The sequence below is a fragment of the Nuphar pumila genome, chromosome 9, assembly GCF_984573655.1.
Source record: "Nuphar pumila chromosome 9, dmNupPumi1.hap1.1, whole genome shotgun sequence".
NCBI lineage: Eukaryota > Viridiplantae > Streptophyta > Magnoliopsida > Nymphaeales > Nymphaeaceae > Nuphar > Nuphar pumila.
In genome coordinates this window covers 57,313,901-57,327,273 of record NC_143257.1, presented here as the reverse complement: position 1 = coordinate 57,327,273, position 13,373 = coordinate 57,313,901, and the positions used below count along the sequence as shown (strand labels likewise).

Sequence of the window (13,373 nt, the reverse complement as noted above, 5' to 3'; positions counted from 1 at the left end):
GCGTAGGCAAGCGCAAGCTCGAGCCACGAAGGCGAGCTGGATCGACCGTTCAACATGGAGAGCTTAGAACATTAGTATATGTCGTAATATAAACGAGAAGCGGGTCCGGTAAGACCTGAAGTGGTAGCGGACCCCAAACACGAGAGTAGGCAGGGAGCTTAACTCCCTGCGGAGAAGCAACAAATGCAGCAAGGACTCTCGCAGGCTGGAGTGCCAGAGGCAATGGCCTCAGCCCTGCTGGCAACAACAGCAGATGCAGTGAGTAGGAGCTCCCAGTCTGCCAGCACAAAGAAAAGCAGGGGAGGGAGTAGAGACTCCCTGCCACGCCTGCCGCAACAAGGCAGGGGGGAACACCCCTTGTCAGAACACGAGACAGGGGCGCAGCCCCCTGCTGGGAACGAAACAGGCAGGGGCTCAGCAGCAAGAACAAGGCAAGGGGCAAAGCCCCTTGCCGGAGAACAAATGAAATGCAGGGGGCAAGCCCCTGCTCGAAAACAGGAAAGCAGGGGGGGCTTCGCCACCTGCCGGCAAAACACAGGAGGCAGGGGAATAGAACCCCCTGCCGAGGAGCAACAGAGGGCAAGGGGAGCTTCTCCCCCTACCAGGAAACAACAAGAGGGCAGAGGAGGCTCGCCCCTTGCCGAAGATAATCGCAAAGGCAGGGAGACCCCGCCCCTACCGAAAAACACGAGGCACAGAATGGGGTAGGGGGCAGAGCCCCCTAATAGATGACCACAAGAGGCAGGGGGAGCAGAACCCCCTGCCAAAAACAACAGAAGGCAGGGGGCTTTGTCCCCTGCCGAAAAAACGGAAAGAGGCAAGGGCGAAGACCCTGCCGAAAAACCTGCTAGAGGCAAGGGAGCGAGCCCCCCTGCCAGAAAGCTAAGCCGACACAGGGAGCGAATCTCCCTGCCGATGATAGGAAAGAAAAAGGAGAAGGGGAGAAGGGGTTTTACCTCTGAAGATCGTAGCAACGGGACCGTCGGAGGGGTTGTTCACATGGGGCTGCTCCGATGCTGGGTGGTGCCAGCCCAACACAAGAGAAAGGCAGTGACAAAGGGGGGCTCACTGGAGTGCTGACCAAAGAAGCGGCCTGGCAGAGGCGCTTCCAGACAGAGGTGGTTGTTGGCCACCGACGAGAGCAGATGGTGGCTGACGGTGAGTCGCCGACGCCAGCTCGGAAGGTGAGATGGCTGGCGACGGTGGTGGTGGCACTGTCGCTTGGCAGCATCGCTCACCGATGACAGCGAATCGAGGGAGAGGAGAGGCCGACAACTCCGATGTCGGGGTTCTGGCTCAGCCGATCGCCAGTCAGGAGGTCGCCGCTGATGTCGCAGGTGGCCGCTGGGAGGTCTGCCAAACTCAGAGAGGGGGAGGCGAAGAGGCTCGGAGGTCGGCAACGATGAGAGACACAGACGGCAAATGTTGAAAGCTTTCGACGTCGGGGGCTCTGGCGCAGTCGACAGCAGACAGGTCGGTGGCGAGTCGTTAGCGTCGGGGCTCTGGCGCAGTCGACAGCAGACAGGTCGGTGGCGAGTCGTCAGCGTCGGGGTTCTGGCTCAGCCGACAGCCAGTCGAGAGGTGGAGATGGTCGCCTGAGCTCAAAGGCTGCCATCGGCTGTGGCAGAAGGGAAGCCAAGGATAGATGTCGCCGGAGCTTAGAGGTCGTCGGTGGCTGAGGTTGCCGGCTGTCGAAGGTCGCCGACGGCTACCGTCGATACCTGCAGCAGCCGAGACAAGGGTGGTGGCCGGCGGCGAGTCGCCGGCGTCGATTGCCGCAGGGAGGAACGGAGACGGGAGAGGTAGAGGAGAGAGAGTGGCGAGGGGGTTTGAACCCTCGCCCGAGACGCCTACGTCTTTTAAAAGACGCAGGTTCTCGAGGCTTCGAGAACCCGGGTCCGGGTTAAGCTCGGGTCCGGTTCGGACCCGAATCCGGGCCCGACACAGCGGTCCAGACCCCGACACGTGTCTGACACGTGCAGGGCACGTGTCTGACACGAGTCGGACGCGATTTGTTTTTTACACGGGTGTTACACTTAGGCCCGAGTTTGAACATGTTCGAGTATCTATCATCCACTGGAACAAAAATCAAGAGGAACTTCCACCTTTACATGTGATTTTAGCCCAAGTTTGCATGGAAGAAACAATGCTAAAATCCATGACCGAATCTATGGAGTCCAAGGATAATGTATTGGTGGTTTCTAGACTTAGTGTCAACACTCTTCCTTATAGGCCTCCTCATTTAAATAAAAATAATTGGAAGCCAAGGAACAATGATGGGAGATATGATTGAAAAAATGATAATAGAAAATGAGAAAATCTTTTGTCATAATTGTGGAGAACCGGGGCACATCAAACCTTTTTACCCATAATTCAAAAAGGATGAGAAAAAAGTAGCTACCTTAGAAGCTCCTCAAGAAAACAAATATACCAACAACTCCGGTTACAAAAACATGTCTTTGTCTCAACTCGCAAAAGCTCTACAACCACTCTTCAAAGGCTCATCCTCCTTAACCAGGGTTGTGGTCTCCTCTTTCTCACATCCTTGTAAGATCTCTTGGATCCTAGATTTCAATGCTTCATTTTATATGACACCTAATGAAATTATACTCTCCGACTATAATATTAATTCAAGTAGATCTAGTGTTTTATTGCGGATGGATCCTCTCTTAAAATTAAAAGAATTGAAAATTTTATAAATTCTTCAAAATTTTCTATTTCAAAAGTCAGAATTATGACAAAACTTAATTTAAATCTTCTTTCAGTTTCCCAAATTATTAATCATGGTTGTAGTACCTCCTTCACTTCTGACAGATGTTTTATATAGGATCTCCAGTCCCGCAAGCAGATTAGGGAAGATCATAGAGAAGAAGACCTCTACTACATGGACCAGTTGATTATTACAAAAGATATTTTTTGTTTAAATATATAAAAAATGGATATGTTTTTATGATAGCACGGACTAGGTCAACCTAGAATCTCTAAATTACCAATATATCTTATTTGAGAAAAATTTGTAATGAAAAAAACCAATGTACGGATTGTATTCTTGGAAAAATGATTTTTTTTTTCTAAACCACTTGAATTAATACATTCAGATGTTTGGGGTCCTGCACCTATTGCCTCTAAAAGAGGATTTACTTAATATGTAATTTTTGTGGATGATTATTTTTTATTCACGCGAATTTATTTTCTTAGGTACAAATATGAAGTTTTTGAAACTTTCAAAACCTTTCATAACCTTGTTAAAAATTTGTTTAAAACCACTATTTCTATATTTCGTTCTGATTCACGGGGAGAATATATGTCAAATGACTTTAAAGATTATTTGAAAAATCAGGGCATCTTTCATCAACGATCTTGTGCAAACATGCCTCAACAAAATGGTTTGGCCGAAAGGAAACACAGGCATATAATAGAAACCACTAGAACATTGCTTATTTCCAAACATGTTCCAAAACATTTTTTGGTTGAAGTTGCAGTTACTTCGGTATACATTATAAATAGACTTCTATCATCTAAATTTAAAAATATTTCTCCTTATGAAAAACTTTATAAAACTAGCCCCGACTATTTCATACTAAGAACTTTTGGATGTAAATGTTTTATTTTTATCAAAAATGACAAACTTTCTCCAAGAGCCATTCATTGTGTCTTTCTTGGTTATGGGGAAAGTCAAAAAAGATTTAGATGTTATGATTTTAAGCATGATAAGCTTTATACATCAAAGAATGTTACCTTTATAAAAAAAAGTTTCTTTGATTTAAATATGCCTATTAAAGAAAAAAATTATTACTCATTTTTTAAATTATCTCCTAAATGTAATGATGAAGTGTTAAACAACAATGATGTTTTTAGTGATGAACCTCAATATGACATCTAGTATGGTGAGTCCTATGATATTAATGATGGACCGTTAGTTATTCGATACAGAAGAAGAATTGATGATAGACATCCCACTGCCTTAATTCTAGCATAAAAAATCCTGAATAAAACACTCTTAGGAAATCAGAAATAATACATAGGCCTCCAGATATGTTTGTATCCTACTAAAACTTTACTTCTCAATATAGAGATTGTCTAGCCAAAATTTTCTCTTACTTTGAATCCTGCTCATACAAACACACCAAGAATTATCCTAAATGGATGAATTCTATGAATGATGAAATACTAGCCTTAGAGAAGTCCATAACTTGCGATATAAAAGATCTTCCTTATGGAAAGAAGACGATAGGCTGCAGATGGGTATTTAAAATTAAAACCAAAAGTAATGGAACTTTAGAGAGGCATAAGGCTAGATTAGTAGTCAAGGGTTACTCTTAGGAGTGTGGCACTGTTATGGTTAAACTTGACTTTACTTCCTGTTATAATGACATTGCTATGTTCATTAAGAAATCTGATGCAAATATTGTTATCCTCCTCCTCTATGTTGATAACATGATCATCACTGGTGGAGACAAACAAGGAGTTTGATTAAAAATGTTTTGAAACAAAGCTTTGAAATGACTAATTTAGGCTTTCTTAGATATTTTTTAGGTATTGAGGTTGCATATTCTGTTCGTAGCTATTTTTTAACTCGATCCAAGTTTGTTTCTAACATCATAGACAGGTTTGGCATTACAGATGAGAAAAGGATAGACACCCCTGAAGTAATAAATGCAAAAAATGAAGATAGATGATGGCACACCGCTGGATGATTCTACTCCTTATCGCCAAATGATTGGGGCCCTCACATACTTAACCATTACCAGACCTGATATCTCACATAAAGTCCATATTGCTAGTCAATTCCAGCATTCCCCTACAACTATACACATGAGTGGCGTCTCATTAGATATTTACAAAATTTTGTTTCTAAGGAGATTGTTTTGTCTTTCTCCTTCCTACTCGAATTAATTGCTTATATTGACTTTGATTGGAGAGGCGATCCTAATGATAGATGCTCAACTACAGGTTTCTCTGTGTTTGCAGGTGACTCATTGGTGTTTTGGAAATTCAATAAGCAACAGAAGATGTCGTTGTCATGCAATGAAGCTGAGTATCGTGCCATGGATACCACAACATCTGAAATCGTGTGGTCGAGAAGATTATTGGAAGACATGAGGGTGCATATGCTCTCACCTTATGATTATGTTGTGATAATAAAAGTGCCATCTAAATAACCGGCAATCACACATTTCATGAGCGCACCAAACATATTGAAATGGACTGCCACTATGTTCGTGAAGATATATGAAGAAGACCATCATCCTGCCTTATATAGCATTGGAATTTCAGTTGGCCGACTTCTTTACGAAAGCTCACCTTCCTGATTTCATTTTTTGCTTGACAAACTTTCGGTGATTGCACCGCAAGTTTGAGGAAGAGTGTTAAAGTATATATATATATATTATGTAATAAGTAAAACTCATTAGGGGTATTTTAGTCATTACGTATTATGTAATTAGTGGTGTTTTTAAAGGGCACTTTAGTGTTTTCTTTTTTAATGTATTTTTTTTAAGGGCATTATAGTCCTTATAATACCCTTGGAATAGAGTTGTTGGGAGTGCTCCCAAGAGCCAACTATATTTCTAGCTGTTGGAAGCACTTCCCAATGGCTCTTTTTTGCTTCCTTTCGTGTATAAATAGGGGGTATAACCCTTACTGTATGTTAAGCTTGTTCACAAGCATTCTCTTAATAATATTCCTATATTGTGTTTTAGCCCCTAAGTGGCTTGTGTGGTTGTGCTCTTGTACTCTTGTACTGATCCATAAGTGGTCTGGATTGTGTATGTTCTTGTGTTCTTGTATGCCCATAAGAGGCACCCACTTGTACTCTTTTTGTAATTTCATTACAAGCAGCACACTACTAACTGGCTCTAAAATTATGCTCCGCAACTCACTGTCTCTTCTTGGTTTTGCAGCCATGATATAGTATCGTTCAGATCTTGAGAAGCCAATTCCTTTACTTTTGAGGAAGCAAGGTAGTTTTTGACAGCAATTTTACCCTGCACAATTTCCACACAATAACATTAAGAAGAAAAGCAAAGGAAGAAAAAGAAGAAAGCAATGAATTTGATTACAATAATGGCATATTTATGTTGAGAAGGGCAAACATACATAAAAAGCAATACAAAACGGGTGGTGTGTGTGTAATGCATTTGGTTTTTAAAAATTTAGGGTGCATAACATTAGCAAAGTATAAATATAAATAGATTACGATTATTGTGCCTGCATATGTCTTCACAGTATAATTCTGCTTGCTGATTGTAATGTTTTTGCTACAAGTCTTACATTGAACGTTTCCATGCTTCCATCTGACTTGCATTTAATCTTAACTACCCACTTACAGCCAATCTAAATCTTACGTAACCACATGTCAACTCTTTAAGGCCTTATGTTATGTTTTGATTTATCATTGTTAATAATGAAACCCATTTTCATCTTAACAAGTGGGAGAAACACAGGAAAGTAATCTAGATGGAAAAGAAACACAAGTACAAGAAATTTACCAAAAAATTGGACACTGATATCAAACGAATGTCATGATTACAGATATAACAGTAAAATTTTTAAATGTATTGATTTTGGTAACTGATAATATAATGAAGATCACGGTTGTTCCGAAGCAGATAAGAAAATCATGGTTGGAGGGAAGTTGTTATCTCACTTCCACAGTAATGTAACAAAATAAATTATATTAAGAGTTTCATGAATAATCGACCTAATGTTGTTAGAATATGTATCACAAAGTGGCTACAAAAGTTGCCTCAAGATTCAATAAACTCTAAAGCAAGCAAGGTCAACTTGGTTAGTCAAAGTAGCTCTTCATACTCAATGAATTCTATTAAAATTTTCATCACTCACAAGTTCCAAAGTCCTAGAAAACTTGCTTGACTCCTTCATGACTGATGCATGTAATGAAACCAAATGTCCACAAATACAATGTCACTAATTGTTAAAATATGGTTCACGATTTTATCCCAGGTCTACCGCATAACAAGAAAGGTGAGAAGAAGATGGTGGACAAAAATACTCTGAAAATGTTCCTCTCAACTTGAGGAAAACGTCTGGCTGATCCTTTTATAATAACAGCAATTGATATTTTACAGTATTGCCGTGCAACCTTTATCTCTAATATGATACAAACAAAGGGCAAAAAGGGAACCTATAAAATAATATAAGGATTACAATATAAAGACCCATTTTGGACGTGATTTTGGTCTAGAACTCCAACTGGATCCACATCTCAATCTTCAGGTCTTCACGTTCCAATAGCCTCCCTTAAGTTGTACATGGTATTCACCATGGACAACTTGTTCTTGAAGTACCAAAATCTCTGAACTGTCAGGCCCTATGTAAATATATCTGCAATTTGATCTTCAGTTCCAACGAAACTAGTCTCTAACTCCTTTTCTTCAATCTTCTGTCTAATGAAATGTTGGTCAATCTCCATATGTTTGGTTCTACTGTGCTGGACTGGATTTATCGATATTTGGATTGCACTTTGATTATCGCAAAATAGAACAGATTTGGAGATTTTTTCTCCCAATTCTATCAGGAGAAATCTGATCCACGTCAACTCTAAGGTAACTGCAGCCATAGCTCTATATTCAGCTTCGATGCTTGATCTGGCAACTGCCTTCTATTTTTGACTACTCCGTAATATCACATTACTGCCAATAAACATAAAATAACCTTCTTTCATCTGGATCTCCAGCCCAATCAACATCAGATAATGCTAATTGTAAGATCTCGTGTTTTCAGACCTTAGTCACTTCATGAAAAACTTTGAAATTTGGCTAAGTCTGGTAAGAAAATCGTTTGAGGCTCGAGTTTAGACCAAGGTCTTAGAGTTTGGGTTTGACCCAAGTCTCATCATCAGGGTCTAGACAAGCCAATCGATGTGTGGCAAAGAGTTTTAAATTCAACCTTTAAATTCAAGCGAAATTCAAGCAAAGTTCGGGTTATTTTCGGGCGAAATTCGAAATTTGATATTCATGTAATATATCGTTGGATGCGTCTCGAAATTCTGAGTGCAATGGTATTTTACTTTTTCAAATCCGAGTTCCGGTTGGCCCAGAAATCACGTTTTTCTAAAATTTTAGCAGTTTGTTGGGACGGATCCGAAATTGGATCGGATTGAATCCAAGGTATAGGATCCAAATTTTTATGGATTTGGGTCCTAGTTAGGTCCTACAAAAATCTGGAATGGATATAAGTCTTAATTCAAATCTTGTATGAGTATGGGTTTGGATCTTGGATCCGGATCCGATCCAAAATCCAAGCTTAACATTTTTATGACTTTAAATTCAGCTGGGAGCTTTAAATTGGGGTTATTATTATATAAAAAGTCTCCAGGGTCAACATGACCAATTTTGGGAACTTTTGAGTACCTATTAATAAGTAAATTCAAAAAAATGTATTTATTAAATTAATGATTTTTATTAATTTCGGGAATAGAGTTAAGAGGGTTTAGGGTTAGCCCTCTTCCCTAATTAAAAAAGGGTATTGAGGATTCCATACCTTTTAGGATTAGGAGGTCAAATAGTCAACCAAATGTACATTAGGGAAGGAGTCTAGAATTTGGAAACTCCCTAATGTGGGAGACCCAAATCTGGAAACTCACTAATGAGTTTCCAGCATTAAATAGGAGAAGGAAGGGGGGGCGGCAGCCCTTTTCCTTTCTTTTGGCTGGAGAGAAAAAAAAAACAGGAGAGAGAGAGAGAAAGAGAGAGAGAGAAGAGAGAGAGAGAGAGAGAGAAAGAGGAGAAAGCAAAGAGGAGTGAAGGAGGTAGAAGAGGAGGTTGGAAGCATTGGAGCTCAGCCACACGCCCCCATAGCCTCTATTCTTTTCTTTTTCCAAAAAGGTACGGGTACTTCTTGAAATAAATGAGAAATAGGGTAAAGATTGGATTTTCCATGCTTCTTTTGGTGGAAATCCATAGAGGAACAGTGGACCCTCGATTTCCACCGTGATTCCATTCGTGTAGGCTGTATTTTTGTTGTTTCATAAAAATATATATAGATATATATATATATATATGATATACTAGGTGGCAGATTTTCAAAAGAGGTGTTTTGTTGTTCTTTTTTACAGCATGCACAGGTCCAATCTGGACCTGTGTACATGTCTTGGACCCAGCCGACAGGGTCGGCTGGGCTGGGTATCCTTTTCAAAAAAAAAATAAAAAGAGAAGATTGCAGTTTTGCAAAGTAAGTGGTGCTGCTGTTGTTGACAGCATACACAGGTCCAAACTGGACCTGTGTACATGCTGTTGGACCCAGCCGACAGGGTCGGCTGGGGCAGGTATGTGTTCTCACAAAAAAAATATATATATATATATATATATATATATATATATATCCAGTTTTTGTGGGGTGGGTTTTGCTGTCACCTTTGACAGCCTACACAGGTCCAAACTGGACCTGTGTGTATGCTTCTGGACACAGCCGACAGGGTCGGCTGGGCTGGGTGTTCTTCCCCTTTTCAAAAAAAAATATATATACATGATATTTTTAACAGGTAGTGTGCGTAAATAAAACTTCTTTTATGTTGTTCTTGTAGACAGCATACACAGGCCCACACTGGGCCTGTGTATATGCTGTTAAGCCCAGCCAACAAGGTCGGCTGGGCAGGCTTGCAACAAAAACATTTATAAAAAAAAAAAAAATATCAGTTTTCTTGTGGCAGGTAGGCTGTTCTTTTTGACAGCATACACAGGCCCAAACTGGGCCTGTGCACATGCTGGTGGACCCAGCCGACAGGGTCGGCTGGGCTGGGCATTGTTCTAAAAAAAAACTGTGAAATCTGTTTTTAGTGATGTTTCGGCTGTTGGTTTGGCTGGCTGGCAGCCAGCAGAGTGGCTCTCAGCTGACTGTCAGCTGCTGGCCGAACCGACAGGCCCAGCCAAGTGCTTGGCTGGGTGTGTGTGGATGGTTTTGGCGGGGCTGGGGCAGGCCCAGTCAACCCAGTCAGTGGGTGCTGGCCTGGGCCCTGGCCTTGAGAAAACTTTTGGGTATACTTTATACAGAAAATTTTTCTGTATAGGAGGGGCTTCCTGGCTGCTTACACAGGCCAAAAAGGGGCCTGTGAATACCATGTCAGACCCAGCCGACCGGGTCGGCTGGGCTGCGCTGTTAGATACAAAATTTTTCTCATGTGGGTATTGTAGCATGCTAATGATATAAGTGTGTTAAATTATAAAAACAGGGCTGGCTGAAATTAGTAAAGTTAGGCTTTTAAATCTCTTAGGGCATGTTAAACCTTGGGAATAAGTCATGTACCTGAAATTTTAATTTTTCACATATGTTAGGCGTTGATGTCGTTCATATGTGTGTTTGAGCATGCTTACACTTTATTCCATGACAAAGTTGTTTGAGTGCTTACTTATTTATGGACTTAACAGGTGTGGTTGCATATACATAAACGCATGAATGCTCTTTTATTCGTCTCATTACAATTCATGATTAGAACCATATGTGGTGATAATTGCATAAAGAGGCATGCATGCGCATACCATGCGTATGCACAGAAAAATGGGGTATAACATGGGTTGTGTAAATTGCATATGGGAATGTCATATTTCATGTTTATTGTCAATGGGTTAATTTGGTACGTATATGCCTATCCCTTGCAGGCATGTTAATACCACTGCATACTTATGATTATGATTCTTGCATCAGTGCTTCGGTGATCATGATGAATCATCGAGGGTTTGGTAAACCCGAGTTGTGAAATTGTTTTCCCTCATTCATTTCAATGCATTGCAAAGATCATGCCTTATTAATATTTCAGTTTTATTGCACTGTTCTATATGTTTCCACAGGCCGGAGTCCTGTGATGGCTCTCGCGAGGTAGATGCGAGCTTTTATCTTTCTTTTTGCATATGATATTGTAAAACTTAAGAAATTAAATTTTAAATAAAAGAAATAATAAAGCACAGTGTAATATACCTTCTGGGATCACCCATCTGGAGAATGGGGATCTTAGAAATCCGGTCTTGGGGAGACTGTGAGGATACAAAACTCCGTGTGCTTAATTTTGGTCCCCTGAACCCGATATTGAGGTTCCTTCTCCTGGCCACGGTTTTAGGGAGAGTCCGCCACTTTACCCGGGAGTGGTGTGTTTGACACAGCTGTTGTTTTTTTTGTACCAAGGAAGTGGCACTTGTGGGCGTGGGGTGTCCCTTGTGTCCCCGACATTAGATGTGGAGGTCTAATGTTCCGAAGGTGATTCGGTCGAGGGCTAAGTTAGAACCCAGTAATAAAATATAAATTGTGTGCTAAGCTACCCTGGGAACCTAACTTAACCTAGGGGTTTGTACCCGTTTGGTGTATCCGCGGACAACGGTAATTAAAAAGAGAAACTTAAAGTTGTATGCATTTAATAGGGCATGCATAAGGAAACAAAAGACTTAAATGGAAGATAATAAAATGATTCATGCATTGCATAAAAGACATCATTTTTCCTGTTATGCATTAGATCATGCATACTTTAATGGTTTCCTTACTCAGTACATGAGGGTAGATGTTGAATGTTTAATTCTTGTTGCATGCTGAAATTTTAGTAGATGCTACTGCTTTACTGTCTGTGCATGCTTAGCAATTAGGATTGTTGCATGAATAGATTCTCAATTGCTATAAACTGTCTTGTATGTATTTTCATTAATTGTTGCATGATATCTCATCTTGACTCTTTATCTCACTTGTTTCATTAAGAAGTAGCTGTGCTCAGGATTTCGATTCTGACACCCTACTTCATTGGTTTTTCGCAGAAACAGGTGATCAGTGAAGTCGACAGCTACTGCGAGGGCGCGAGAGTCACAACGAGTTTTGACAGTCTTCTTTGTGGACAGAGTGGCTCTTTGTTTTGGTTTTTCAGTCTAGTGTTCTTGTTATTTGCTTATTGTCATCAGTAGTTACTTGAGTCAGACACTTTATTGTTGAGATTAGTTTTTATTTCATGAATAAAGGTAATGGTTAGTTATAGATGTTAGTTGCAAGTTCCTTTGTGGTTTGTGGCTATCTAGTTGGAATTGGAACTGTGAGGACCCCGGGTCTCTAGGAAGTTTTCCGCACTGTTTTAGAAAAAAAAAATCCGCATTTTCAAAGGGGATGAGTTGGGGTCGTTACAGGTTTGGTATCAGAGCACCACAAATACTTGCAATTTTATCGTCTTTTAATGTTTAATTCTCATAATTGGTATGTGAGCCTTGTCCTGAAGCGTCAACAAGTTGTGACTCGTCCTCCAGAGCAGTCTTCTTCACTGGTATGTTGCTTAATACTTTTGCTTACTTTATATAAGTCCTGTGTGATTATGTTACTTAAAATTTAATGTTCTTTGGTGTGAATTAAAAGTCTGATGTGATTCGGGAACGAATACTGTTCATGATCAATCCTAAAGGGGTAGTGTCAATAATAGTCTAATTTGAAAAAGGTGGTGCATTGTAGATGTCGCACTATACCCGTAGAGGCGCTTCGTCTTCTACTGCTGCTCCCACGAACTGGCAGGAGGAAAGAGATTTCATGATGGAGACCATCCATACCCTAACAGAGACTATGGCAGCACAAGCTGCACAAACGGCCCAAGCAGCACAGGCTGCACAGGCAGCCGTGCAGGCAGCGACTCGTGACCCTCCGGTCAACATCGTTCCCAACGCGGGTGGCGTTTCGTTCGAGAGGTTTCTGAAGTTGGACCCGCCTTCCTTTTCAGGAAAGGCAGACCCGGAGGCTGCCGAGAGATGGGTCGAGGAGATTGAGCGGGTGTTTGACGTCTTACTTGTCCCTGAGGAGAGAAAGACACCCTTTGGCACGTACCGCTTAAAGGGCGATGCCATGAACTGGTGGGACACCCTGCGAAGGGTGAAATTTGCTGATTGGGATGAGATTCCTTGGGAGTCGTTCAGGGAGGAGTTTCTGGACGCCTACTTTCCCCCTTACGCCGAGGAGCAGATGCAACAAAGGTTCCTCGATCTGACTCAGGGGACCATGAGTCTAGTGGAATACACTACTAAGTTCCAGAGTCTTGAGAAGTATAGCCCAAACCTCTTCAAGAATGAGAAGGCAAGGGCGGCTAGATTCGTGCGTTGACTGAAGGACGGGTTACGGACTCGTGTGCTCGGGGGTCGTCCTTCTACCCTGGCCGAGGCGATCGAGTCGGCCACCGTACTGACCGAGGATTGGGAACGATCCAAAGGTGGTTTTCAGAAGAAGAGTGGCAGCGGAGGAGGTTCTTCAGGCGGGACTAAGAAGAATCCTCCAACAGGAGGGGGAGTGCAGAACGGGAAGAAGCAGCGGACCTGGGACGGGCGACAGCAGGGCGCGTAACAGGGCCGACCTCAGCCGCGAAGACAACAGGGGAAGACCCAACCGGCATGCCGCAGATGTGGCAA

At 41.8% G+C, this 13,373-nt stretch overlaps 1 protein-coding gene across 1 annotated transcript in view; it reads right to left on the bottom strand.

The window, feature by feature from the left end:
• The window catches only part of ATXRCC1 (BRCT domain-containing DNA repair protein), a 174,489-nt gene that overhangs the window by 26,917 nt on the left and 134,199 nt on the right, over nt 1-13,373 (bottom strand). Inside the window, exon 7 of the mRNA XM_090017649.1 lies at nt 5,883-5,987. Coding sequence (XP_089873775.1) covers nt 5,883-5,987 — 105 coding nt within the window. The remainder of the gene's footprint in view (nt 1-5,882; nt 5,988-13,373) is intronic.